Raw genomic sequence first — 27,147 nt, forward strand, 5'->3', positions numbered from 1 at the left:
TCAAATATACTGTAAAATGATGTCTGTATGTTGCATTGCATTCTGGTTAACAGCAGCTTTGCTTTACCGATCTCCACAGGAAAGACTTCATAAATTATGCAGCTACTTTATAAACTTCATTTATTATGCATGTATGTGCTCACATTTATCAACTAATGCTCTTTATTCTTTGTAGTTACTTTTCCTCATGACTTTATTCAGCCAGTATATACAGTACATTTCACATATAGAAACTTTAACAATCATGTTAAACAACAAGAACTCACACAACTACAGAAATCATTTGAAATTTTTATTGAAAGCAACTCAATCAAGTCATTGCATAAATGTTTGTGTAATATCTGGCCAATATACGAGCCTATATACCATTTGGGCTGCTGGGCGCTAGATCTATGGCTTCGGGCGGTACCTACGGAGTCCGTGCTGTGACTCTTGTACGTGCTTGGCAGAAGCACGCTGATAGCTTAAATCAGCACATAACAGAATATAAAGAGACCGTCGAGGATCTTATTCTTTTCCCAAAGTGTGTCTGTCAAACAGATATTCTGCCATGCCGTTTTGAGGTGCGCCCATCTTCTTCAGACTGCTCACCCAATCAGAGAGCTCTTTAATGGACTTCACCTGCTCATCCAAATAATGCGTCTCCAGAAAATCACACACATGTGCTTGTAAGAAAAAACACAGTATGAATATTTTACTGTATGTCAGAATATTACAATTTGTGTGTGTGCACTCACATGTGGATCACTGTGCTGGGTTGCCACTTTGTGAAGTTCCAGTAATGACAAGTTTACACTCTTTTCCAAAGCTAAAGCACATTCCAATGCTTCCAGACCACTGCCCCACTCATCCCGATCCGGCTTCTTAATGTCCTGCAGGTAGATTCGTCCTCCTCTTTGGTTCTGCAGGCTCATCAGTTTCTCTGCATGTTCTCGCTCCTCTTTGGACTGCTCACGGAAGAACTTGGCAAAATTGGGCAATGCTTTGTCATCCCTGTCGAAATAATACCCCTGAGGAGATGAACAGTTTAACCGTAAGGTCATATGACACCCGAGCACAAATCTTTCTATTAATACACAGTGTAATATCTCAGACATGAGCACTGACTTTAATAGTACTGATATATGAGATGACGACTCTGCTCTCTCACCATAGACAGGTAAACATATGAAGCGTAGAGCTCCAGGTAAATCTGTCTGTTTATGGCTGCTTCACAATCCTGATGAAAGTTCTGTCTCACCTGAGAAGTCATGATTCTGAAACATATACATGAATTAACAATGATAATAAACCTTTTTATAAGACAAATTATTTTTATGAGCTATAGGGATGCATAACAATTAATCACAACTAATCGTTTACAGAATAAAAGTTTTTGTTTACATCATATATGTGTGTGTACTCTGTATAAAAATTTTGTATATATAAATACAGCATATATATATATATATATATATATATATATATATATATATATATATATATATATATATATATATATATATATATATATATTTATTTATGTATTTATTATAAATAAATACATACATACATACAAACAAATTAAAATGATACATGCATTTGTAAAAAAAATTAAACACGGTACACACACAAACATGATGTAAACAAAAACTTTTATTCTGCAAATGATTAGTCGCGATTCGTTATGCAGCACTAGCCATGGAAATATATTTAAATATAAGGACTCAGTGGCAAAATAAATAAATACATTTAAAAAAATCATATTTGTAATTATGAAAGAGTTATTACTAAGAATTTCTTGCAACCAGCTGCAGGACTTTTATTTTTCTAATATTTAACAGTGCACTCTTTTAATTTATCTCTTTTAAGTTTTTGAAGTAAAATAATCCATTATTTTTTATATTAAACATGTAACGTTTTGGAACGAAGCTCAGTAAACATAAAACGCAGTCTATAATATAAATTATTGCCTTTTACTAAAAATCTGACATGGGTATAGTTTAATTTCATTATCAACTGATTTCAAATGATTTTCATTTAACCAAACAATATTTTGCACATACGCCACGAACAAACAGCATACACTCTTATCATATTTACATCATCTGTAATTGTATTTTGATCCCTAAAAGCTTATGATATGCAAGCAGGTGCACTGATTTATAAATAAATGATCTTTCAAATAACATAATAAAAACAACGTCAAATAATTTTATAAACTGCTGTACTTACCCTGCGTGTTTATTAATGGGTTGATGGACACGAGTAAATCCACGTGCGATTACTCAATATTACAATTTAACCATAAACAAACGAGACAGAAATCCAAGTATAAACGCATAAGCAGTCTGCAGATTTAATGTAATGAGTTGAAGTGAAGTGTATATTTATATGAGGAAGCGTAATAACGGGGTTATTTACACACGAGCACATGCGCAAGAACAAACCCCTGAAGGTCACTTTTCAAAATAAAAGCGCTGATTTTGAATAAAATGAAGGATTAAGATATTTTATTAAAATATATAAATTATAAACACCACATATAACTTTAATACGTGTTTAAATACGCTAAATAAATTTAAGAATATAATATTCTGTATACAAAAAACGTATTTTAAAAATTAAAACGCAAATCCTTTATACTTGTTCGTCAGCCTACTAAATATTAATTAGTTACCGTGACGCTGATTTGCAGACCTCCAGAAACGTCCAACCGTTGAACACTAGTTGAATTAATATTCATAAGAAACTGCCTTGGATTCGCTAGCTGTCTACAACCCATCATCATCGGGGCGTTTAACTTTATTAATATTCATGAGCCTCAGTCATAGTACACAAACGCGGCAAATTTTAATGGAAATGGAGATTAGCTCACAGCAACAAACCTGTACCGTGTTCTTTGATTTAGAAACAACTGGCCTGGGTATGTAACTTTATACTTAAAACTTATCAGACTCAGAAAACGCAAATGTTTGGGGAAGACGGTTTTCATACTTTAGTGTGGTACCCAGCAAGTAGACAACGCTGCATGGCATAATCATCAAATCTCTGCAGTAGTTTTGGGCATCATAATGAGCTCCCTACCTAAACAGCATTACTAGTACTGAACGTTATGATTCTTATGTTGTGTTTGTACAGGTCCCTCGTGTGATATCGTCCAGCTGGCTGCAGTTTGTGGAGACCACACCTTAAATCTCTTCATGGTCCCTCGTTGTCCCATTCAACCCGGGGCGTCCAGAGTTACGGGTTTCAGGGTGAGAAAACACCGTCTGTTTCTCCACAGCAGACCGGTGCTCACCAACTCCCTCCGAGAATCCCTGGTTTCCTTCATAACTTTCCTTCGGATGCTGGGATGTCCTCTGCTGGTGGGTCACAACATTCGCCGGTTTGACTGTCACGTGTTGGCCAGAGCTCTGGATGAGTTTAATCTGAGGTCAGATTTCCAGAAAGTGATTTCGGGATTCGTGGATACTCTTCCTCTGGCCCGACAGCTACTTAAAGACAGCGGACTTCAGAGCTTCAAGCAGGAGAACCTGGTGAAGAACCTGCTGGGAGTTTCTTATGCAGCACATAATGCGTTAGAAGATGTGCAAGCTCTGCAGAAGCTCTACCGGGCCATGAGACCCACAGCCAATCAGATTGAGCAGCACACTTTTACTCTGGATTCATTGGCTGTTGCAGCTGTCAATAAAGCAGCAGGTGGATCATCAGGAGAGAGCAGTTTATCTGACCGCTTTAAAACTGCACTGAACATCACAGAGGAATAGAAACCAGAGGAACATTTGGACTATAGATTCACAAAACCACCTTCAGTTTACAATGTAGAATTCAGGTGGTCTCAGATCAGTAATATATTATAAAAACACTATCTACTGTATATAATTTATAGTTGTATAAGCTTTAAAATGTGAAGTAAGATTGTTAATATGAAATATTTTGTCTGAATTTAAATATTTGTATATTATTGCATTTATTATCAATAAATATATTTAAATAAATATGATGTCATGGTAACATTTTAACATTTTGGAAATAATTAAATTTCTTGGCAAAAACAAAACAAGAAAAAAAACAACAGAAAGCAAGCTTTTATAAACATGTAAATACAGTTCCGTATATATACAGAATAATTACAGACTGTGATACCTAAACTATTGTAATAACTAAAGTTTACAATAGGAAGATTTAATGACACCGATCATAAATTTTTATTGCCTATTAGGTACCAAATAGGCCGATACCGATTTCTGTTTTTTTGTGAAGGGGACATTTTACAAGACTTTTTTAAGATGTCAATTAAATCTTTGGTAATGTGCCATTTTTAATGCAAATAAGTTGATATTTGCATTGAATGTCAGCACCGTGGGTGGATAGTGCAGATTAAGGGGCAGTATTATTATAATAAGAGCTCCTTATGACATCACAAGGGGAGCTAAATTTCAATGATCTTTTTTCACATGCTTGCAGAGAATGGTTTACCAAAACTAAGTTACTGGGTTGATCTTTATCACATTTTCTAAGTTGATAGAAGCACTGGGGACCCAATTATAGCACTTAAAGGTGCAGTGTGTACATTTTAGAAGGATCTTTAAACAGCAATGCAATATAATATAGATAACTGTGTTTTGAGTGTTGTATAAAGACCCTACAAAATAAACTGTATTGTTTTTATTACCTATAGAATAAGATGTTTTTATCTACACACACTGCGGGTCCCCGTACATGGAAGCCGCCATTTTGTACCTTCATGTAGCCCTAAACCGACAAACTTTTTTATAGAGTGCGTTTGTCACTACGTAGTCTGAAACGATGACATGTTTGTCCTGTGACGGCTACCATAGCTTCTCTATGTGCTTCGAAGGGGAGGGGTGCAATACGCAACCTCACCACTAGATGCTGCTAAAATCTACACACTGCACCTTTACCATGAAAAAAGATTTTCACGATATGTCCCATTGCAACAATCAAGAAAGACTAAAAAAGCATAAACAAAATGTTTATTTGTTTGTTAACGGGCTTCAATGGCATTTAAAAAAATCAGTAGCTATTTGAAATTAGTGAATTAATAAACAACTACATCTTAAGCACAATGATCAAAAGATGCAACATATGTTGGCATCAGATGTTTTTGTTTTAAATTAGATTGATTTGTTCTATAGTATATAGATTTAAAAGTGGTCTGGCTTTATTTTGAAATTAGGTTATATAAAATAAAACACCTGCACAAAATCTAAACATCAGATGGTATGAATAAAAGTGCAGATTCAATCTCTGACAGTAGATGGCAATTATATAACGGTTACCACCCTGTAAACAAACCAATGCTCTTTATCAGGTATTATACTGAGATAAAAATACAATGAGATAAGATAAAACGGCATCGAAACTTTTGAGACAGTTCCCTTCATAAACCCATTCATATTACAGCTTAGTTGAAATTAAACACAAAACCGACCGGTTGTTAATAAACAAGACAATGCATTTGCTTAATAAATTTGTTTTAAAGAACTATTCTTAGTTTTATAATTGTTTATTTAAAGGGACATAATCATGAAAATCTGACTGCTATAATAGCAAGTAATGAGACAATATACAGTGAAACTGCAAACATTATGATCCAATGAACCCCAAACGATTAATCTTACGACAATAAATGAATAATTTAACTATTGTCCAGAAAACCTGTTTGATAAGTTAGACTTGTAAAAACCGATGAGAAACAAACAGGTGAAAGAGTACACAATTGTGATTTATTAAGGATTACATAAACATTTCCCCAGTCAAACACATGCTCCATTACATTTAAAATGCCAGCACATTCATTCATTCCATACTTTGCCAACTAATACATGCTTTCATCCCATAATACTCCAGAATTTTACAACTCTTTAAAATATATAAATACTTTCGAAACCAACAGCTTTTCAGTTTTCAAGTCAGTGTTTTGGGTTTACACAACCTACAGTAGTATCACACAACCAGGGCGATAAGAATATAATAAACAAACTTCAAGAAAATACCCATCATCCTTTGTGCTCTTTAAACTGCAAGTGCAAGTAGAAACTACAGTAATAAAACATAACAACCTATAGAGTCAATAGTATTGTAGTGAGAAAATTCATAAAATTACTTTGTAAAAGAGTTTCTCCTGAAGGACTTCTTGTTCTTCAACAGTAATGTTGTGGTTTAAAAAAAGACAAGTTTGTCTAAAATCCTTTCTACCAGATTTGATTTGTTTTATTGTAAAAGTAAAAATGTTCCCATCCTTCATACACTGCAATTTTCAAGAAAAACTTGTCTTATTATTATTGTCTTGTTTTCAGCAAAAATATCTAAAAATTCTTTCTTGATGAGCTAAACGACCCAAGAAAACCAAAAATATCAAATTTAAGTGATTTTGTGCACAAAACAAGCAAAAAATCTGCCAATTGGGTAAGCAACATTTTCTTAAACACTACATAAAAAAAAATCTAGAAAATTTTGCTTACCCCATTACCCCATTGTTTTATGCACACAATCACCCAAATGTGACACTTTTGGTCTAAAAACTAGACTTATTTTCTTAGGTCATTTTGCTTATTGAAAATGCATCTTAATTTAAGAATTTTTAGATATTTTACAGAAAACAAGACAAAAATACCAAGACATTTTTTTCTTGAAAATATATATTTTTTTGCAGTGTATGGGTTTGTATTTTCTTTTGCATGTGCATAAAGTGTTACATCTTTATGCAAAAAACATCTAATGGACAAATTATTATTGAAACGTCTGTAGTTTGCAGCCCAAAAGGAGAAATCATGCATCCGTGCATTTCCTAGAGATTAACGTATGTGCATTAAAGGTCACCTAATATAAGAAAATCACTTTTATTTGTTGTTTGAAGATAATTGTTCACAATCACCCTGTAATGATAAAAATGATTAAAATCACGTAAAAACCTCAACCGTTTCATAAGACGAGCTGTTTTCTGAGCAAACTGACATCACTTTGTGCAGGCTCCACCCACAACCAATCTTCTTTTTACATAATTCATTACCCCACATTCATAAAGTAAACTGATTGCCTTATTAAAAACTATGTATGTTTTCAGTATAGATAACAGTAACAGCACTTAAAGTGACAGAGCACTTTTTCTTGCATGGTATAATAAATCATCAACAGGATATTTAAAACCTTAAACTTTAGTCACATTTTTGGCCACCGGAGACTAATATTACATCTTGAAAAATGGCCATGTTAGGTGACCTTTAAAGTCAACATGAAATCAAAAATTACTTTCTCAATACATAATCCTGTCTCTTAATATCATTATTATACGAGATAAGTTGCAAACGTGGTTTCATGTTGACTCTATAATAAAACTAGTACATTAATTCAGCGTTTACATATTTCAAAAGGACATGCACAAATATTTAAACATGTCAGAATCTCAATCATAATTAGATCTACTATTTTTGTTTTTTTAGTAAGCATTTTAACATTAAACATTATCATAGTATTTGTATTTCTAAGGGATTATTTGTCATGCTGTGGATTTTTTTAACCAAAACATGATTTTACATCAGCCGAAAACACATGGGAACATTATTCTGAATCTGTTTCACCAGGTGGTTGCGATCAGGACAGCACAGATGGATACAGGAATTTTCTGCACACGTTTCCTACAGTAAGCAGCAAGCTCGGAACATGGTCATGCCCGATGATGATGTCACCTGCAAAGAAACGCTCTCATTGGCTGAAACGAAAAGCACAGATCCTCTCTTCAGAGTGATGTCAGAGAGGGCCGCATCAGAGGTGGCGACGGCCTCTCCTTCAATAACCAATAGAATGCCAGCGGACTCCAGCGCACTTATGGTGTAATGACCCACAGAGGGAGGAACCTAAAGATATAAACAACAAGATTGAGTTCAGGTCTTGATTATAAACGACAGCTATTTGTCCTTAGATTTAGGATATTTCTGCCACAGATTTACCTGTATTCTCATGACAGTGAAGTCGGGCACAGGTGGGTCATAGATGTAGACGCAGGGGTCTGAATTGTCCCGCACACAGGGGAAGATTTTGGCACTGACTGGGGCAGGACAGTAATTCAGCATCTCACACAAGGTGTCCACATCGATGTATTTGGGAGTCAGTCCGGCACGTACAGTGTTATCAGAGCACGCCATACATTCAACACAGTCTGGAGAATTCAAAAGACGGAGGACATTACTATGAGCACTCATCATATTTCAACCATAAAACAATCTCAAAGTATTATTTGAAAATATTAAGCAGAATTTCTTTTATTATTAGTTTTTAACGCCATGGATATGTTCACGGTGAGAGCAAGATTTCATTATTAAAAATAAAACTAAATAATTTTTTAGTTATTATTTTTTTCTAAAAACCATAAAGCTATTTTTATGACAAAAAAGCTTTTTCAAAAGTATCAACAAAATTAAAAAAGTTCCTTACAGCAGTAAAAGTAATACAGTGTAGTAAAATATATTTGATGGATAGATGGACAAATATTTTTTTATTTAATTAATTAATTATTTAAATTTTTTTTTGCTTTGGCTTCATCAGATTTTATAAAACAATCAAATAAAATACTTTCACAAAAAGTAATGTTGTGCCATACTCCTGAAAAGTGAAGCCAAAACATTTCAATTGCCCGCTCGTGGCTGTCTGCTGTATAGGTCATAAACTTCACCCTAACCATGCAAACTAATTGGACGTGAGCCAAACTTAAATTACACATAAAATATTTTTTTCCCCAATGATGGTTTCTGTAATTTTAGTTATTTCTAATCATGTTAATGTACTTTTAGGTGTTCGTTTTTCTTTGGTTTAAGTTAGTAAACAACATAATATTACTCTGGTATATCGTCAGAAAAAGCAGTAATACAGCGGCACTTGTTTATTAGTTAGGGTGGCCATTTGTGCCAGTTCCGCCGACAACGTCTTGAACATGTTTTCGGGTTCGTTCTCCAGAAGTCGTGATGCTCGACCGCATACGTCATCGAGGTTCTCACATTTCAGTTAAAATACATTAGAAAATTAAGATTTATTTCTTTTAAGACATACAATCATTGTAGTTTTATTCTTACCTTGAAATGTAACGGTTGCTTTTCTGAAATTAAACCCAAAATATTAAAACTTGATGACGTATGCGGCGACCAACGCGACCAACCAACGTTCGGGACGTGTCCGGCAGAAACTGGCACGAATGGCCACCCTATTATTAGTACAGAAAAGCTTGTGTGGTGACCTCTGACCTCCAGAAAGATAGGCATGAGGTTCATTAGCTCCCAGAAACATGGCCTCGCCCGGCTGCAGCACGATACGGTTCAGGAAGTAGATGGAAAAACATCCGATATCTCCTGGATACTGTGAATGTAACCGTAGCAACAGTTCTCCATTACTGCTGGATGTGTCTCTGCCTGCAGCCTCTGGAACAGAAGAACGACAAATCCGACAAGTTTGATTACAAAAGACTGAAGTGTTCAATAAAGCTGCTACTCAATAATTTGTTGTTAGGAGATCTGGCACATTTGAATGTGACCTATAAATGATTTAAAAATCATTTAAGAGAATTAAGAGAACATTTGCATAAAAAAAGTGTTCCTGATGAATTTTTATGTTAATCTGCAATACCACAATTATCCACTAGAAGGGGCACTTACCTAATTTATGAAAATATTGAAGCCAAAACGTTATTTACTCATTTTAAACTCTGTGTATGTTTTAATAATCAAACTGAATCTGATCTTTAACTAAATTCCTTCAAAATAATGCAATTATTTCAGCTTTTTGCTTAACAATTTGTATTTTTAAAGAAAATATCTATATTTAAGAGTTTATAAGCAGAGAAAAAATATAGATAGGATGAAACTTTTCCCGGTTTTTTGTTTGTTTGTTTAAAGGCAGAGGGTCTGTTCTTTCATTTGATATATTTGTATATGTTTATATATTTACAGAAGAACATTTTCCTGGAAGTCATTTGGTGAAAATCACAAAAAATGCTGACGGGCAACTTTTCAAAAAATGTCTGTCGGGGAATGAGTTAAGAAACATTTTGTTTCCCTCACCTTCTTCTGAGATTCGTTTAACAAGCATGTTGAGCTGATCGATGAACAGTTTCTTCTCGCAGTTCATCATGCGTGTGAAACATTTCTTCAGCGCGTGAGATGTTCGGTCAGGATCGTTCTCAGAGCTCTGGAGATCCTCCGCTGCTTCATTACTGACTAATGTACGAAACTCTGGGACATCTGACACACACAAATTTTAATGTAAAATACTGTAAAAATACTCAATGGGCATTGCATATTAGAATAAATGAAATCAGACCTGACATTTTAAATCCAAAATATAATTATAACTCATTACTATATGCTTTCTTATTCAACATAAAATTGATATTCCTTAGGTAATATAACACTCTATCTTCTGTTCGAGAGGCATGTCTAATTTAATATGATGCCTGTTATGTCCTGATTATAATAATAGAATTATAATAATATATTCAACTCTTTATAGTATATATTCGATAATTTCCCTGTTTTCTGTGGTTTCATTTCTTCTTTTTTCACATAAAGCTGCTTTGAACATTGCAATGTTGTAAAAAAGCTATTTAAATAAAAGCCAGCTGATTGGAGTGGAGCAGTTTAAAAATGATAAACATTTATTTGAAATGATGTTTACTCATGTATAGTTCAGAATAAGACCAGGAACATGCATGAAAAAGTCAATATGGGTCATTTTAATGGCTTAATATTGGAATTATCTTCAGTGGCAATTGTCTTATTTTACTTAGCACTCACGTTTGAGAAAGTCCATGATTTCCTTCACTGGCCGAAAGCCACAAAGACCTTCAAACTGTGTAAGTGCAATGGCCATCTCAGGCTTATGGTTGCTATCTGGGTAATGCTCTGGAAACTGTGCATGAAGTCTAGCAGCCAGTTCCTGTCAACAACAACAACAGCCATGTACCAAAAACATTTCTGTAAGTGTTACCGTGAATACCATGGTATATAAGTATGGTATTGGTAACCATGCAGTATTCACTATCTGATACCAAGTTAATTCTCACCCTGTTGGGATGTGCCTGGATGGACAGAGCCGTGTTGACAGACAGCACTTTGAAGAGGAAGGGTAGCTCCCCATGGAATGTGTCCTTGACCTTTGACCCCAGGCATCCTGGGAAATCTGCAATCCACTGTCCCAGTGTCCTCTGGGATATCCTGTTGTCTTTGATGAGAGCATCGCCTTTGGGATGAGCGCCCATCCAAAGCTTGGGTGAGGACAGTGGAAAAAAGTGCAGTTAAACAGGGAAAATATCCAAAACTGCAGCATGACACACTTTTATCTTTTAAATGAAAATGTTTTTAAATAATATTTATTTATTAAACAACACAAGAGTTTAAAGAGAGAGTACAGCGCTGTTAGGTTAATAATAGGTGCCTGACAAAGTAAATGTCAAGCTGACCTTTAAGAAATGCTCAGCTGTGTAAGGACACTTGTGCTCATATACAAACTGTTTAACAGTCATAAAACAACAGATCTAAATGATTTACAAACTCTAAATCTATTATGTATGCAAAATAATTCACATCAAAATATACCAGCATACAGTTTTGGAATGATGACAGTAAATTTAACTAGAATAGATGGATATGACTAGTTAGTTATCAGACAAGTTGTCATCTGATCAATAGTTAGTTATTGAGAGACGTTTGGTACCTCTGCATAAGGTTTGTCATCTTCTACGTGCGCCTGAGGGTCTCCACCGACCACCAGCCGGGCAACCTCACTGTCCAGACCCACTTTACCCCAGGCATAGTTCTGCACCACACAGCACAACGGAAACACTGCAAAAACAACATGACAACGCTGCTAAAATCTAGTGAACAAATACATCATGACAATATAAACAACGCAACGTTGTGATTTTATACAGTTTGAATGAATGGACGGCTGGATGTACATGACAGAGATGAGAAATGCTTACACACTCAAAAAACCGCATCACAAAATAACCGACTCTTGCCAACTATACACTCATGAGCGATAACACAATCTCTCCTTAATCAACCCGACACATTTAAGTTTATTTTGTCTGCATTTCGTGTAAAATAAAAACAGAATTGTGTAAATCATCGACTGAACTGACCTTTTACTTCCGCCATATCTGCAACGTCGACAGTCAATAAGTGTGACGTCACGGCCAGCAACCAATCACGAGCCGTTGAAGGATGTTAAAAATATATATATATATATATTAATAGAATAATTTATTATTATTATTATTATTATTATTATTATTATTATTATTTAGTTTGTAATTGCTAGAATACCATATGCGTTCTAGTACACCTCAAAACCACCCATACGGCAAAATATATATATATTCAAATATAATTTTAAATATATTTTCAAATATATGTGCTGAAATATGTTTACAAAAAATTATTTTTCATCAATATATTTTTGGCCATTTTTTGTATCTTTTTAAATATATTTAATAAATAAATATATTTTAAAGCATATTCACATCGCATTGGAAAAACTTTGTTTTCTTGTTTAAAAAGGTTCAAATTAAATATAGATATTCAAGTACAAAAATATACTTATAATTTAATATTTTATACATACATACATATACATTTTATACAAACGTATTACAATATATACAATAAATATATTTTTGCCGTATGGGTTGTAAAATGAGAAAAGTGTTGCTGATGAAATACATTTAAAATATAGGTTAATATGTGAAGGTTAAAACTAAATATATTTTCTAATTCAAAAATATATTTAATTTGGCTTTACTTTCTACAAAATGTAGCATATATTTCAAACATATTTTTGACCAAAGAAATTATTATTATTTGCGGTATGGGCAGTTTAAACTAAATAAAATAATCATTGTCAAACAAATACTGTTGACTATTTTCTCCACGACAGATACATCCTGTATTATTGTAACATACTGTAACCTTGCTATCTCTAAATGTGTCCATCATTGAGTAACACATCCTGAATACTTACTGTGAGATAATATTCTTCTTGCGTTTAATATGAAAAAGCTCATACGTCTGTCAAAAGCACACTGTTGATTTGTTTTCTCCACAGTATCAGACTGAATATCGCAGGATAAAACTTCAATAAAACTTTAGGTGTGTTCGACATCTTGCAGCTCTGCAAGAACCGACAGCCGTATGACGTCGAAGTACCGCGAGAGCGATTCGAAAAACCATATGTAGAAGTCTAATTTCGAATCGCTCTCGCGGCACGTTGACGCCATCCCCCTGTCAGCCCTCGCGGCGCCACATAACGTCGAACACACCTTTTTGACACATGCTCGAGATTTTTTATCTACGTGTTGATGTTACGTCAGGTGCAGTTCCCTTGCGCATGCGCGTCATGCACTCACTGCGGAAGTGTCGAGTGGAAACAGCAGCGCAGCGGAGTTCGTAGGTCTGGTACCGCTCAGTTCGGACTCTAAAAGCGGATAAATCCAATACACAATGTCGGGATTCGATGTAAACCCGTTTGAAAACCCAGTGGACATCAATCCTTTCCAGGTAGGACACACGAGAAGCTCTTCAGAAGAGTTTCGCCCGGAGTTTATGGAAAGTTTCGGTGGTTTCAGATGATGCGGGGGATGAGCTGTGGGTCAGATCGATTCGGTTCGGATGTTTTGTTGACAGATACAGGATTCTGATGGTTTGCGTGTCGTTGTTGAATGGTGCGGATGTGCGCACAGGGCCTATAAGCGCCACTCCTTCATCTCTGTTGATGTCACAATATATCAGTGTCACTTTATTACACTGCTGCTTTTGTATTGTAACTTCTTGCTCTTTAAGGTTTTTGGTGACACGTGCGTGCTCACGAGAGCATTTTCAACATGCACGTTAAAGTTTCGGTTTAGCGCAATTCATTGTGGGTTGCTTGTCACAGTGCATTTGTTTACACTTTCAATTCGTTGATCATTCATAAACAAACAAGTTGCCAACACTAATGCAAGTGCATTTTGATAAAGATTATACACGTGCACACTGCAGGTGTGGCTACTGGTTAAATATAATTGCACGTTTAACGTTTTAATACACCATTAAATATAATTTGAATGAATCATGAGATGTATCACTGCCTGTGGTAGACATGGATTATTTGTAGACAACATGTGCAATGCTATAGCTTTAGTCATACAGTGTATTTGCATTACTATGATCATTCAGTCATGTTGTTTACCTAGGGTGTTTATATTATGCACACTGCTGAAACTAAATGTGATGTTACAGGTTTGGATAGGTTAATGTTGATTAAACGTGGCATTGACTCAACTAGTATAGTTTTAGATTTTAATATATTTGCAGTGGGTTTTGTGTACTTTTGTTATTTATTATACACTGTGTGGGTGAAATCACATTGAAGGATGACTTGAGCCACATCTGCAGAGCATTTGTGCTTGTGAAGTTTTAATAAAAAAAATCTTTTGTTGTATTATATGTTGACATTTACGACAATTTAGGGCAGTAAAATAAGATCTGCTTTATAAAGATGATTTTATCCTTTAACCCTTTAAGTTTAGGGTTGTGTAGTTCCAGCTCTGTCTGATTGTGGGAATGAGAGCAGGTGTGTCACAGGGCGGATGGATGAATGTCTTGTTTACTTTGATATTTCACTTTTGTTTTTGAGGTTGAATGATTCACATCACACTAAATCGGTTGTTACATAGAAATTCATGGCACTGTAATTTGCTGATGTTACACATACAGTATTCAATACACCGTTTACATATCTTCTGCTCCACACTGGGTAAATATAAGCGTTTCTTTCAGTACTGAGGTCAGATTTAACAAGCGTTAATAATAAACACTAGAGGTGAGAGCGATCCACATTAATGATTAACAGTAATCTGATGCACTTTTGACAGACATGATCAGCGAAACCTTTCTGTCATCTTCCTCTGATGATGTCATGTCACATTGTAATGTGATGTTATTGTAATGATCATGTCATCAGGAATTGTGACCCTCTGTGATGATGTCATGGAGCATTGTGACCCTCTGTGATGATGTTACTGAGTGTTGTGAGCTTCTTGTGATGATTTTACAAAGTACGGTGACCGTTCTGTGGTGATGTCACTTAGAATTATGAGCTTCTTGTGAAGATGTCACGACTAGGAATTGTGACGTTCTTCTGTGATGATGTAACAGTATATTGTGATGTTACTGTAACAATCTCACTAGGAATTGTAACCCTTTTGTGATGATGTCACAGTGTATTGTGATATTACTTTAATTATCTCACTACTAGGAATTGTGACCGTTCTGTGATGATGTCACACTGTGTTGTCATATTACTGTAATGATCTCACTAGGAATTGTGATCGCTCTGTGATGATGTCACTGAGTTTTTGTCACCTTCCTGTGATGATGTCACAGTATATTTTGATGTTACTGTAATGATCTCACTACTAGAAATTGTGACCGTTCTTCTGTGATGATGTCACAGTATATTGTGATGTTACTGTAACAATCTCACTAGGAATTGTGACCCTTTTGTGATGATGTCACAGTGTATTGTGATATTACTGTAATTATCTCACTACTAGGAATTGTGACCGTTCTGTGATGATGTCACACTGTGTTGTCATATTACTGTAATGATCTCACTAGGAATTGTGATCGCTCTGTGATGATGTCACTGAGTTTTTGTAACCTTCATGTGATGATGTCACAGTATATTGTGATGTTACTGTAATGATCTCACTACTAGGAATTGTGACGTTCTTCTGTGATGATGTCACGGTATATTGTGATGTTACTGTAACAGTCTTACTAGGAATTGTGACCCTTTTGTGATGATGTCACAGTGTATTGTGATATTACTGTAATTATCTCACTACTAGGAATTGTGACCGTTCTGTGATGATGTCACACTGTGTTGTCATATTACTGTAATGATCTCACTACTAGGTATTGTGACCGTTCTGTGATGATGTCACAGTATATTGTGATGTTACTGTAACAGTCTTACTAGGAATTGTGACCCTTTTGTGATGATGTCACAGTGTATTGTGATATTACTGTAATTATCTCACTACTAGGAATTGTGACCGTTCTGTGATGATGTCACACTGTGTTGTCATATTACTGTAATTATCTCACTACTAGGTATTGTGACCGTTCTGTGATAATGTCACAGTGTATTGTGATATTACTGTAATGATCTCACTAGGAATTGGAACCCTTCTATGATGATGTCACCGTGTATTGTGATGTTACTGTAACAATCTCACTAGGAATTGTGACCCCTCTGTGATGACATCACTGAGACTTGTGATTGCAGTGTGATCACTGTGACTCAATAAGATGGTCACGTGATACTGTCATACTAATATTAATTAAATGAATGAAATGTTGGCGCTGTACAAATTTTGCAATATAAACACGAATATTCATAAACATGATTGTGTTTGATCTCTCGCAGGATCCGTCCGTCACTCAAGTGACAAACTCTGGAATTGATCAAATTGAACATTTCAATCCGTTCAACGACAGTAACACGGTAAGTTTACCAATCACAACACTCAACCAATCAGAAAACAGGAGCAGCGTTTACCAAAGCAATTTAATCCTCAGATCTATAAAGTTTGCAGTATTAACCCTTCAGAAAGTGTGAGTCTCTATCTCAGTGTTATTGAGATGATGATGATGTTTATCTGTTTGTCAGGGTACGACCGTCCCGGCGTCCAGCACACCGTCTCAACCTGCGGTCCTGCAGCCGTCAGTGGAGCCCAGCCCGCAGGTCAGCGTCTAACACACAAACATAACCAATCTCTATATTGTGAAAAGCATAAATATAAAGACTGAACTGTCTGCGCAGGCAACAGCTGCAGCTGCACAAGCCAATCTGCTCAGACAGCAGGAGGAGTTGGAGAGAAAAGCAGCTGAGCTTGATCGACGGGAACAAGAATTACAGAGCAGAGGAGCTGCTACAGGTAACACCTCCTGAAAGATGTACTAACATATTAACATAGGGTTTGGGTCCCTGAAAAGGATTGCAGTTTGATGTAGACTTCCATCTCCTCAGGCAAAGAGAACAACTGGCCTCCTCTTCCCAAAAGTTTTCCCATCAAGCCGTGCTTCTATCAGGACTTCTCTGAAGAGATCCCATCAGAGCACCAGAGGCTCTGCAAAATGTTGTATTACCTGTGGATGAGTGAGTTTAACAGACACATGAATCATTTTATTACTTGTTTTAAAGTCTTCATAGTTAATTAAAAACATGGAGATATTTTCGAAAATGACGTCTGATGTATTTCTGTCCGCAGTGCATTGTGTGACGCTCTTTCTGAACATTCTGGCCTGTCTGGCAGAATTCACCACCAGCGCATCAGCAGGTGTGGACTTCGGTTTGTCCATCCTCTGGTTCATATTGTTCACCCCATGTTCATTCTTATGCTGGTACAGACCCGTCTATAAAGCCTTCAAGTGAGTCTCAATGAATCTACACTATAGCGTTTGTTAAATGTGACGACAGCTCTTGTGCATGTGCACAGTTTTGGGAGAAATCTCACGTTGATCTTTCTTATTTTCAAGTCTGACAGCTCCTTCAACTTCTTTTTCTTCTTCTTCATTTTTATCGTTCAAATCGCCATCTATATCATTCAGAGCGTGGGGATCCCACGATGGGGAAACAGGTAAACATTCACTGCAGATATTTCTCCGTTTTGTCGTTTTTTAGGTTTGTCTTATGGTGTGTGCACACCAAAAGCAAATGTTAATCAATAATTAATTTGCACAAGTAGATTACATACAAAGTCAACACAGAGACGCAAATTCACACCAGGGAACGTAAATGACGCAATTGTCGCGAACTATTACTAAAAATTCAGCTCAAGTGGGAAATTCGCATGACGCGTTGTTTTTATTTGCATGTTTTGCAAAAACGCGAACCTGCGAGTAAACCCGTGCACATTGTCAGTAGCTGCATTACCATTACCCTTCAAATTGTGCAAATTAAAATAGCGAATTAAAAATGCGAAAACAGTAGGGCTGTAGCGATTTGTGTCATCTCAATGAATGAATTTTACACATCCAAAAGCCAGAGGGCGCTCTCGTGCAGAAACTCCATTTGTGCCACAGAAGTAGTACCATTACAAATGCTATTCCAGGAAATGTCTACAGGTTTAATTATAAATCTGTTCTTCAAATAGTTTCAGGTATTTTCATGATAATAAAGAATATTTTGAATGATTTTGTTTAACGTGTTTCTTATTTAAATGCACGTTATAAACGACTCAATTAATAAGGATTAAAAAGGACTTCTTACTGACCAAAACGCCATAGTACACGCACAAGCTGCGCATGAAACACAAAATCGCAGCCTTGCGATGCAGAATCAATTTCAGACAGGTATTTTTAATGGGGCGCGCAATTTATTAATTTAATATCGCAAAAAGCTTTTACACCCTGGTAAGGTGGTTTTTCAGGCAATTCTACTTAAAGGCGGGGTGCATGATCTCTGGAAGCCAATGTTGACATTTGAAATCACCTAAACAAGATGCCCCTACCCCAATAGAGCCCACCTTTAATGTGGTGTCGCAAGAACCGACAAGCGCATGACATGAAAATACCGCAATTTTCCGCAATATTCGTGAGTCGACTGCTCTGTACGCGTTCAAATCACTCTCGCTGTATTTTGATGTCATCTGCATATTGGTCTGCTTAAGTTAAACACACCCATATCTAGAGATGCTCCGATCAGCATTTTTGGGGCCGATCACCTATTACCGAATTAGGATACTGTAGCTTTAAGACGTGGGAGAGATCGTTCTCTTCACGTGCACTGATGACCAGCTGCTGTGTATGCGTGCGGCGGGTGTCCGCAAACAAGAGCAGCTGTGAGGAAAATGGAAGTTTAAACCTTTAAAACTTTAATACGAATGCAAATAATAAACTTTCGGCATGAGGATGCAATTGTCCGCGATAGATATGTATACGCTGTTTGATAGGGATGTGAAGACGCATCGCGCTGAGGACCGTAGCGCGTCCTCATAGAAAATACGCATATCAGAGAGAGAAATCCAAATCTGCACGTCACACATGAGCAACGGGTTACAAAATGCTCGAACTGTGTAAAATGGTCTCTAATTGCAGCCGCATCAGGAACGCTAAGATGACAAAAGTAAACAGAAAGATCGTCTCATGAGATCGGCAAATTTAGCGAGTGCCAATCGCGTCATTTAATGCCGTTATCGGCCTATTACAATCGGCAGCCGATCGATCGGAGCATCCCTACCCATATCCATAGTTTTTGGAACGACTTAATTAGTTTTTTGTGGACACTTAGAAAATTACGTTGTTTTTTTTCTGCAAATTTTTAATGGAAATGCAGCTAGGTTGTTAGGAGGCGTTCCTAATTCTGGTTGTCATGACCGATGAGAGACGGATGACGTGAGCGCCACTGCTTCACTCGCATTGGTAGTCGTTCCCAAAAATCGCTGTCACCAATGGTCACTTTTGCTCATGTTGTAGAAATCAGCAAGTTTACACTAAAATGAATGAGAATCATGTCACTTGTCCAATGCTAGTTGCTGGCGGTCTAAATGGGGCTTAACATGATGCGAATTTTAGCTACGCTTTTGGTGTGGACACACCTTTATGTTGTTCCTAATTCTCCTTAACCTTTTCCAGTGTCCATCTAATATAAAATGCTTGATTTTTCTGTAACACAATTTTATTAAATATCATTACATTTTTGCACTGGTGAGCTTTTTGACCATAAATTTGATTACATTTTATGTATATTGGTATTATCTATATAACCACAGTTCCCCTAGTCTTCATGCTTAGGACATCTTAAACGATATATTTACATTTTTGGTGAATAAAAAAAGTGTAAAATGTGGCTTAATCTTATTTTTTTTATGTCAGTGGTTGGATTTCTGCTATATCAGTGGTGGGTGTTAACCCAGCGGTGGGTGCCATCATGTTTGTGGTGGCCGCGTTCTTCTCCGTCTGCGCTGCGATGTCTGTGGTTCTGCTGAAGATGGTGAGTAGCTCCATATGAACTTCCGGTCGATCTTCAGATTACCGTTCTGCCTCTATTTACAGATGTTTTCTGTGATTATTTTCAGGTTCATTCTCACTACCGCCGGACAGGCGCCAGCTTCCAGAAGGCACAGCAGGAGTTTTCCCAGGGCGTCCTTACGAACCGCACCTTCCAGACCGCAGCGGCCACCGCCGCCACCACCGCCGCCCAGAGCTCCTTCCAGACGAACTAAAACCAGGACGCACTCGGATCCCAAATCAGAGTGCACACATAAGTTAACCCAAAGCCCAGCAATGATGTCAGACGCCGCACATGCTCATCAGCTTTGGTCTCGGTTCAGTACGTGGACTGCACAGGCGGCACTACTATTGGGATTTTTCCTCTTTTATTGTTTTGAAACCGAAGGTATGAAGTTTGTATATTTGTACGAGTGCAGAACTTTTCTGGTGTCCTATTTTTGAGATTGGTTATGCTGTATATTAAAGTAATTTAAAGTTTCCCTGGTACATTGAATCCTCCTGATGTTTTCAATTTCAGTCAATTCAGTGTGTATAATGAAGGTTTATGGCATAAGGGTTTAAAATGTTGATCGCAACAAATTTAGTTGTAAATAATCTGAAAATAATGTGTCTCGTGATTTAAGCAACATTCCTGTAATATTATTTATAAGATGATAAAATCATGAGACACATTCCTTATTAGTGCCAAAAGTAACGAACACACTCCCAGAATATATACGTATATATTTGTTTTGGCGAGGATGTGGCCGTGTGTGAATGTGTGAAGTTGATTTGATTTATTCGCTCTGAATCTTGATGGACGCAGAGAGAACTTGAGCATGTTTGTCTTTATTGTAAGACTGAAGGTTTGATGTGGTGTAAGTTTTCAAGTCGGGTTTGTTTAATGTTTATTTCCATTGTTACTTTTTCTCCCCTGTGAATTAAATTAACTTTTTATGAAAATGTTCAGATACAGCAAAAGTTAAAATTTGCCTTAAAAAAAAATTGAACATATGAAATACTGAAATGGTTTGCAATGAAAAATCATCTCATGCAGGAAACAAATGACACACAAAGGGTTAAATGATTTTGTCGATCAAGATCACCTAAACACAAATTAACCGCATGAGTACCTAAACACTTTTTTGAACATTAAAGTTTTTTGATTAACACATCTGGGTGTTTGTGTATTTGGCTGTTCTGCATGCAGATTATAGACTGCTATTACAAAACATGTAGATGGATGTTTCAAATACAAGATTTAAATTGTGATTACATTGCAGGTCCTTTCACTGATCATTTTAAACACTGCCTTGCCAATTAAGATTGCCTGCATCTTAAAAGTGAGGGGGAAAGGGGCATGTATATGTAGTAAAGGAAAATAAAGTAACATATTAGACCCAACACATGTTTCATACAGTGGTCTAGCAGTAAAATTAATACAAAATTTAGGACCAAATTATTTAGACACTTTGACCTGAACATGTTCATTGTCATCTTCAAGAAACCAATTTGAAATGATTCAAGCTTTGTGACATGGTGCATTATCCTGCAGGAAGTAGCCATCAGAGGATGAGTACATGGTGGTCATAAAGGGATGGTCAGAAACAATGCTCAGGTAGGCAGTGGCATTTAAATGATGCCGAATTGGCACTAAGGGGCTTAAAATGTGCCAAGAAAACATCCCCCACACCATTACACCACCACCACCAGCCTGCACAGTGGTAACAAGACATGATTCTGACTCTACCATCTGAACGTCTCCAAAGAAATCAAGACTCATCAGACCAGGCAACACTTTTCAAGTTTTCAACTGTCCAATTTTGGTGAGCTTGTGCAAACTGTAGCCTCTTTTTCTTATTTGTAGTGGAGATGAGTGGTACCCGGAAGGGTCTTCTGCTGTTGTAGCCCATCCGCCTCAAGGTTGAGCGTGTTGTGGCTTCACAAATGCTTTGCTGCATACCTCGGTTGTAACGAGTGTATATTTCAGTCAAAGTTGCTCTTCTATCAGCTTGAATCAGTCGGCTCATTCTCCTCTGACCTCTAGCATCAACAAGGCATTTTCGCCCACATGACTGACGCATACTGGATGTTTTTCTCTTTTCACACCATTCTTTGTAAACCCTAGAAATGGTTGTGCGTGAAAATCCCAGTAACTGAGCAGATTGTGAAATACTCAGATTGGCCCGTCTGGCACCAACAACCATGCCACGCTTAAAATTGCTTAAACCACCTCTCTTTCCCATTCTGACATTGAGTTCAGGAGATTGTCTTGACCAGGACCACACCCCTAAATGCATTGAAGCAACTGCCATGTGATTGGTTGATTAGATAATCGCATTAATGAGAAATTGAACAGGTGTTTCTAATAAACCTTTAGTTGATATATATATATTTAAATACAAGCAAATGGTCAGTAATAGAAAACAATAAATAATATAACAAATTATGAGCAATTGTCCAAATAATTAATATAACAAGCATACAAATAAACAGTGCTTTTGTTTTTCAGGTTGGTCTGTAGAAACGTCAATACTGCATGCATAGTCTTATAATGTATAGTTTAAATTAAGATACATTAAACCTTTTTGCAGTTATAAAAGTTAATCAGTCAAGACAGATTAATGATTTTTGGCCATTGATTAACACTTTGAGAAAGCATTTCTTCTCGACTGAACAAAGAAAGACATAAATATCATGACATGGGGGTGAGTAAATGATCAGGATTTTTTATGAAAGTGAAATAAACACCCACACAAACAAACAACATGTCTTTAAAACCAGCTGTTTACTCGTGACATCATTGTTACATAAAATAGGTTCATATTTCACATGGCATCAGCGATTTCAAATCCATATAAAAAGTGCAAATGACAGTTTTGACATGATTCTTTGACTTTTTGATATCTTCTCCCATTATTGTAAACACAAACAATCACTTTATTCATAAGCAGAACTCATTACAGTCACATTGACATTCAAACTGTACACGAGCAAGGCGTTGTTCGTCCATATTTTCTCGGGTCGTTCTTTGGGAGAAGAGGTTTGCTGGGTGAAAACCATAAACACAATGCAGAATATTTAACCGTTTGCGCCGTCATAACTTACATGGAAAATGTTTACAAAGCAATGTGTCGTCTTCATATAAAAACAAATCCAAACATGAATATATATATATATAAAATTGTCCTTTTTTGGGAGTGTACAAAGTATTCAAATATTTGCAGTTCCTTTTATTAATCTCACTCAAAGTAGAAAAATCTTGTTGCATTCACACAAGGAACCAAATTTGACGGTCCTTGTTTTTGAGGAGATACTGAAGCACCAAAGATTAGCGTCACTTTAATTTTAAGATTCAGAGCCGACCCTTCAGCACGTCCATGTGGCATCTTCATTCATCTGTTGTGATGGATCTTAAATGCTACTGGTGTCCCTTTTTACTGAAGAAACATCACAACAGAAAATCTTCTCCAACGATGAATCTCAGATGATACTCAACATGTTTATGGTGTAACTTATAACAAACAGGACTCATTCAGGAAGAAGGCAACACATTCATACGTTAACTTTAATGCGACACTATGTAATGAATATGCAAATTGATCATAAATACTTTTGTAAACGATTTACCAAACAATGGTTTAACAAACGACTTCGCTGTTCATCCTGAATGAGACCCAATTGAGCAACAAAAAAGATGATAATGTACATACACGCTAAAAATATGAAGTATGTGAATACAATCCCAAAAATAAACATTTAAAAAGCTTTTCTGTGCAGAACGCCTCTGAGTTTAGAAAACAGCATTGAGTCCACATCTCATTATTTCGTATCTTTCTCCACGCTGGACGGAAAACATGATGCTCCGTTTCCAGTCACATTGATGAGTTTGTCATTCCTTAAGCTGATCTGAGATCAGCGTTTATTAAAACTGGTCTGGTTGTTCCTGAGGACAGGGTTAAGCTGGGAGTGTGTTCGAGATTTGCTGTGCTTCAGGCTGTGGTGATGGCGTTCAGATCCTTCATCAAACCCTCCAGGTGAGCCATTTCTTCTGACAGCTCATCCGTCTCATATGTCTGAGAGGAGAAGAGAAAGAGAGAGAGAGAGAGAGAGAGAGAGAGAGAGAGAGAGAGAGAGAGAGAGAGAGAGAGAGAGAAAAAGAGAGAGAAAGAGAGAGAGAGAGAGAGAGAGAGAGAGAGACGTGCCAAACCAGCCATGTTAGAGTTACAGGAATGAGGGATGCAAGACGCCAAGGGGGAAAAAGGCAGTCAAATCAACAAAGAGGAAAACCGAGAAGAACAGAGAACAAGGCTACAGCGAAACCTACGACAAAACAAAACGAGAAGAATATCATGCCGTTTAAAAGTGAGATGTATTAGAAAGCAAAGCACGTGCAAATTATCAGTTCAGTACATTTGTTAATTAAAATTAGACAATCAATTAAATTAATCACATTAATTAATCATTAAAGAGCCGAAGGTGAGTTAAAGCGGAAAAAAATGGAGAAAAAAGAAAATAGTTTTAAACAATTTTAATTAATATATAATGAAAAATTTGAATATATTTTTGTCACAAAACCAACAGTTGGGTTTGCCTATAGACAGTTTCAGCAGTAACAACATAAACAAGCGGCTGTCGCGGTCCGCACGTAACTTCCGGTAAACTCCGCTAATAATAAATAACAACAAAGTACTTTAAACGTAGTTTATTTATATAACAAGCAAAAAAAAAACACATAGATTACCTAGGAAACCAAAACATTTGTTATTTTCGACGAGGCATTTGTTCAAGAGATCAGTTTAGCAACTAGTCAGACCATTAAAAAACGAAACCGGGAGTAAGGTTCGGATCCAGACGTGTATCACATGCGTCCGATGAAACCGTCTATAGACAGCCATCGGACGCAATTTCGGGACCAGTCCTGCGCAGTAGTGAGCAGGAAGTGAAGCCGCGAAATCAAAACCCCGCCCTCGCTCTTGTAGAATGCGCATATCACACGATATCACAGCTGTCAATCATGACGTGACACCACCGTTTTTATATCATCAAATAACCAACTAAACACAAACTTATTTCAAAAACAAACACTTGAATGTACATCAGCGTGATAAAAACTACAGTAAGTGACAGAAACCAGCTTCGGAAAAAAGATAATTGAAGTGTAATAAAATTGTTTAGTTGGTCTCAAGTCCCATTGACATTGGGAGGCGGGGTTTATGACCTATACTGGGACCAGTCACCGGGGGGCGATCGAGACGTTTTGGCTTCACTTTTCAGGGCTTGTGCAGCATGATTGTGTTAAGTCAATTTAAAGACGCGTTGACGCGCGTCTGGAGGTTTCGCAGCGCGAACGAGGCTTTAGCGCGATTCCGCCTCATTCACGCTCTAGTTCGCGGGTTGAAAATTTTTAACTTTGGCGGAAAAACGCGCGCGTTAACCAATCAAGAGCTTGACGTAATTACAGGAAGCGAGCGGAGTCGCAGAAGCCCATCCCATGACGCGAAATTCTACGCGAATGTCTCTATGAATTTCACGCACGGCTTTCACGCGCGAATGACGCGTCATAGGATGGCCTTCTGTGATTCCGCTCGCTTCCTGTAATTACGTGGCGCGTTAACCAATGTTCAAGTGGCAAACTAGATGCGGTAGATGCGAATTTGACGCCTCAAACGCGGCTGGTGTGAACCCACGGTAAGAAAGTCAACATTAAAACATAAAAAATTTAATTTACATAATTTAATTTAAATTTACATTCCATCATATTGTGAGTGAAATATGACCCAGCAAATCATGTTGATGTACTTTTAAGTCTTGATTTAAAGGGGTCATATTATGAGATTTTCTTAAGATTGCTACTAGGTGCGGGCAAAAATGTGCCGTTTGTCGGGTGTGTCCTTTAAAATGCAAATGAGCTGATAAAATGCAAACACTGATCGCTATAATGGTAGTTTGTTGAAATTAAAACACAAAGATGCTGTAAATAATTTTTTTCTCTCTTTTTGCTCTAAATTGCAGTGCGTGGTTGGATAGTGCAGATTAAGGGCCGGTATTATCCCCTTCTGACATCACAAGGGGAGCCAAATTTCAATAGCCTATTTTTCACAAGCTTACAGAGAATGGTTTACCAAAACTAAGTTACTAGGTTGATCTTTTTCACATTTTCTAGGTTGATAGCGGGTGTGCCTCATAAGTCTTGAAAAGTGAAGCCTCTGGCTCTTTGATCACCCCCTGGTGGCTGGCTGCAGTACAAGTCATAAACCCCGCCCACTCCATTAAAACGAAGGGGACTCTGCTCTAAATAAAAAAATTATTTACACTTCCAATAAAAGTTTCCGAAAGATGGACGATTCCTTCTGCGCATGCCTTGGCTCCAAATTGACGATTTCCTGTAACATGGCGGTGACCATGGTCGGACATTTTTGGCTTCAATTCATTACAATGGAGGGAGGCAAAGTCGCGTCATCCATCTTTTTTTACAGTCTATGGTTGATAGACGCACTGGCACCCAATAGCACCTTAAACATTAAAAAGTTCAGATTTTCACACTATGACCCCTTTAAGTTAGTTAATAAAAGCTATTAAAAAGAAGGTTATGACTTGATTTGTGATCGAGTCAATCAGAATATAGGTGGGGCCTTGATACCGCTCCACCTCACAATCACTACTGCGCAAACTGGCTACAAATGAGATAATTTTATTTTTGCAATGGAAGTCTATAGAGACACGTCATCCATCTTTATTTTACAGTCTATGATCCTGACAGGTTTCATAATGAAGCAAAAATATACACTCTTAAATTACACCACTCACCATATCGGCCTGTGTCAACATCTTGCTGGTTTCTGATTGGTCAGGTGCACTGGGTACCGTTATGGCCATTGGTGCACGTGCTCGATTCAATGTCCCGATAGATGCAGTTTTAACACCAGGAACTGAAACGAACAACAAAACATTGTGGAATATGAGATTACGTAACTAAAGAATATAACTCAGATGAAAGAGAGATGAAGAGGACACAGACCCGGTTGGGCCAGTAGAGGGGTGCTGGGCAGGGTCGTCTCATACGTGGGGGGGTTGTGAGCAGAGACGGTCACTGTCGGTACGGCGAAGCTCTTGA

At 37.0% G+C, this 27,147-nt stretch overlaps 5 protein-coding genes across 12 annotated transcripts in view; 2 read left to right on the top strand and 3 right to left on the bottom strand.

Moving 5' to 3' along the window:
- Positions 1–279: 279 nt before the first annotated feature.
- On the bottom strand, positions 280–2,429 carry fth1b (ferritin, heavy polypeptide 1b). Its single transcript, XM_073869019.1, has 4 exons — positions 2,215–2,429; positions 1,151–1,256; positions 735–1,010; positions 280–657 (listed from the first exon to the last, which is right to left on the bottom strand). Exons 2-4 carry the CDS (start codon positions 1,250–1,252, stop codon positions 508–510), a joined length of 528 nt encoding a protein of 175 aa, XP_073725120.1. The 5' UTR covers positions 1,253–1,256; positions 2,215–2,429; the 3' UTR covers positions 280–507.
- Positions 2,430–2,749: 320 nt separating this feature from the next.
- On the top strand, positions 2,750–4,004 carry plex9.2 (PML-like exon 9.2). The gene is made up of 2 exons (XM_055192133.2): positions 2,750–2,905; positions 3,121–4,004. The coding sequence occupies exons 1-2, from the start codon at positions 2,797–2,799 to the stop codon at positions 3,747–3,749; spliced, it is 738 nt and encodes a 245-aa protein (XP_055048108.2). The 5' UTR covers positions 2,750–2,796; the 3' UTR covers positions 3,750–4,004.
- A 1,709-nt stretch (positions 4,005–5,713) lies between these two features.
- mpi (mannose phosphate isomerase) lies at positions 5,714–13,148 on the bottom strand. Of its 3 annotated transcripts, none has more exons than XM_055192528.2 (8): positions 13,015–13,148; positions 11,707–11,834; positions 11,057–11,257; positions 10,788–10,929; positions 10,056–10,235; positions 9,243–9,416; positions 7,956–8,164; positions 5,714–7,862 (listed from the first exon to the last, which is right to left on the bottom strand). In XM_055192528.2, the coding sequence occupies exons 1-8, from the start codon at positions 13,055–13,057 to the stop codon at positions 7,644–7,646; spliced, it is 1,296 nt and encodes a 431-aa protein (XP_055048503.2). In that variant the 5' UTR covers positions 13,058–13,148; the 3' UTR covers positions 5,714–7,643. The 3 variants fall into 3 exon arrangements, with proteins under 3 accessions (XP_055048503.2, XP_055048504.2, XP_055048505.2); XM_055192529.2 differs by lacking the exon at positions 13,015–13,148 and adding an exon at positions 12,137–12,256; XM_055192530.2 differs by lacking the exon at positions 13,015–13,148 and adding an exon at positions 11,975–12,115.
- Positions 13,149–13,364: 216 nt separating this feature from the next.
- On the top strand, positions 13,365–21,204 carry scamp2 (secretory carrier membrane protein 2). Its single transcript, XM_073869020.1, has 9 exons — positions 13,365–13,550; positions 16,465–16,542; positions 16,708–16,782; positions 16,861–16,975; positions 17,068–17,196; positions 17,309–17,463; positions 17,571–17,677; positions 19,914–20,031; positions 20,117–21,204. Exons 1-9 carry the CDS (start codon positions 13,494–13,496, stop codon positions 20,261–20,263), a joined length of 981 nt encoding a protein of 326 aa, XP_073725121.1. The 5' UTR covers positions 13,365–13,493; the 3' UTR covers positions 20,264–21,204.
- A 1,595-nt stretch (positions 21,205–22,799) lies between these two features.
- neo1b (neogenin 1b) overlaps positions 22,800–27,147 on the bottom strand; it is a 134,006-nt gene continuing 129,658 nt past the window's right edge. For 5 of the 6 annotated variants that reach the window (XM_073869022.1, XM_073869024.1, XM_055192218.2 and 2 more), the window contains 3 exons: positions 27,052–27,147; positions 26,841–26,962; positions 22,800–24,106 (listed from right to left, as the gene is read on the bottom strand). The exon at positions 27,052–27,147 is cut by the window's right edge and continues 138 nt beyond it. In XM_073869022.1, coding sequence (XP_073725123.1) covers positions 24,023–24,106; positions 26,841–26,962; positions 27,052–27,147 — 302 coding nt within the window. In that variant the 3' untranslated portion in view covers positions 22,800–24,022. Of the gene's footprint in view, positions 24,107–24,187; positions 24,354–26,840; positions 26,963–27,051 lie in introns of those variants that run through there. The other variant, XM_073869025.1, reaches the window with a different exon arrangement.

This window comes from Misgurnus anguillicaudatus, chromosome 6, assembly GCF_027580225.2.
Source record: "Misgurnus anguillicaudatus chromosome 6, ASM2758022v2, whole genome shotgun sequence".
Taxonomy (NCBI): Eukaryota; Metazoa; Chordata; class Actinopteri; order Cypriniformes; family Cobitidae; genus Misgurnus; species Misgurnus anguillicaudatus.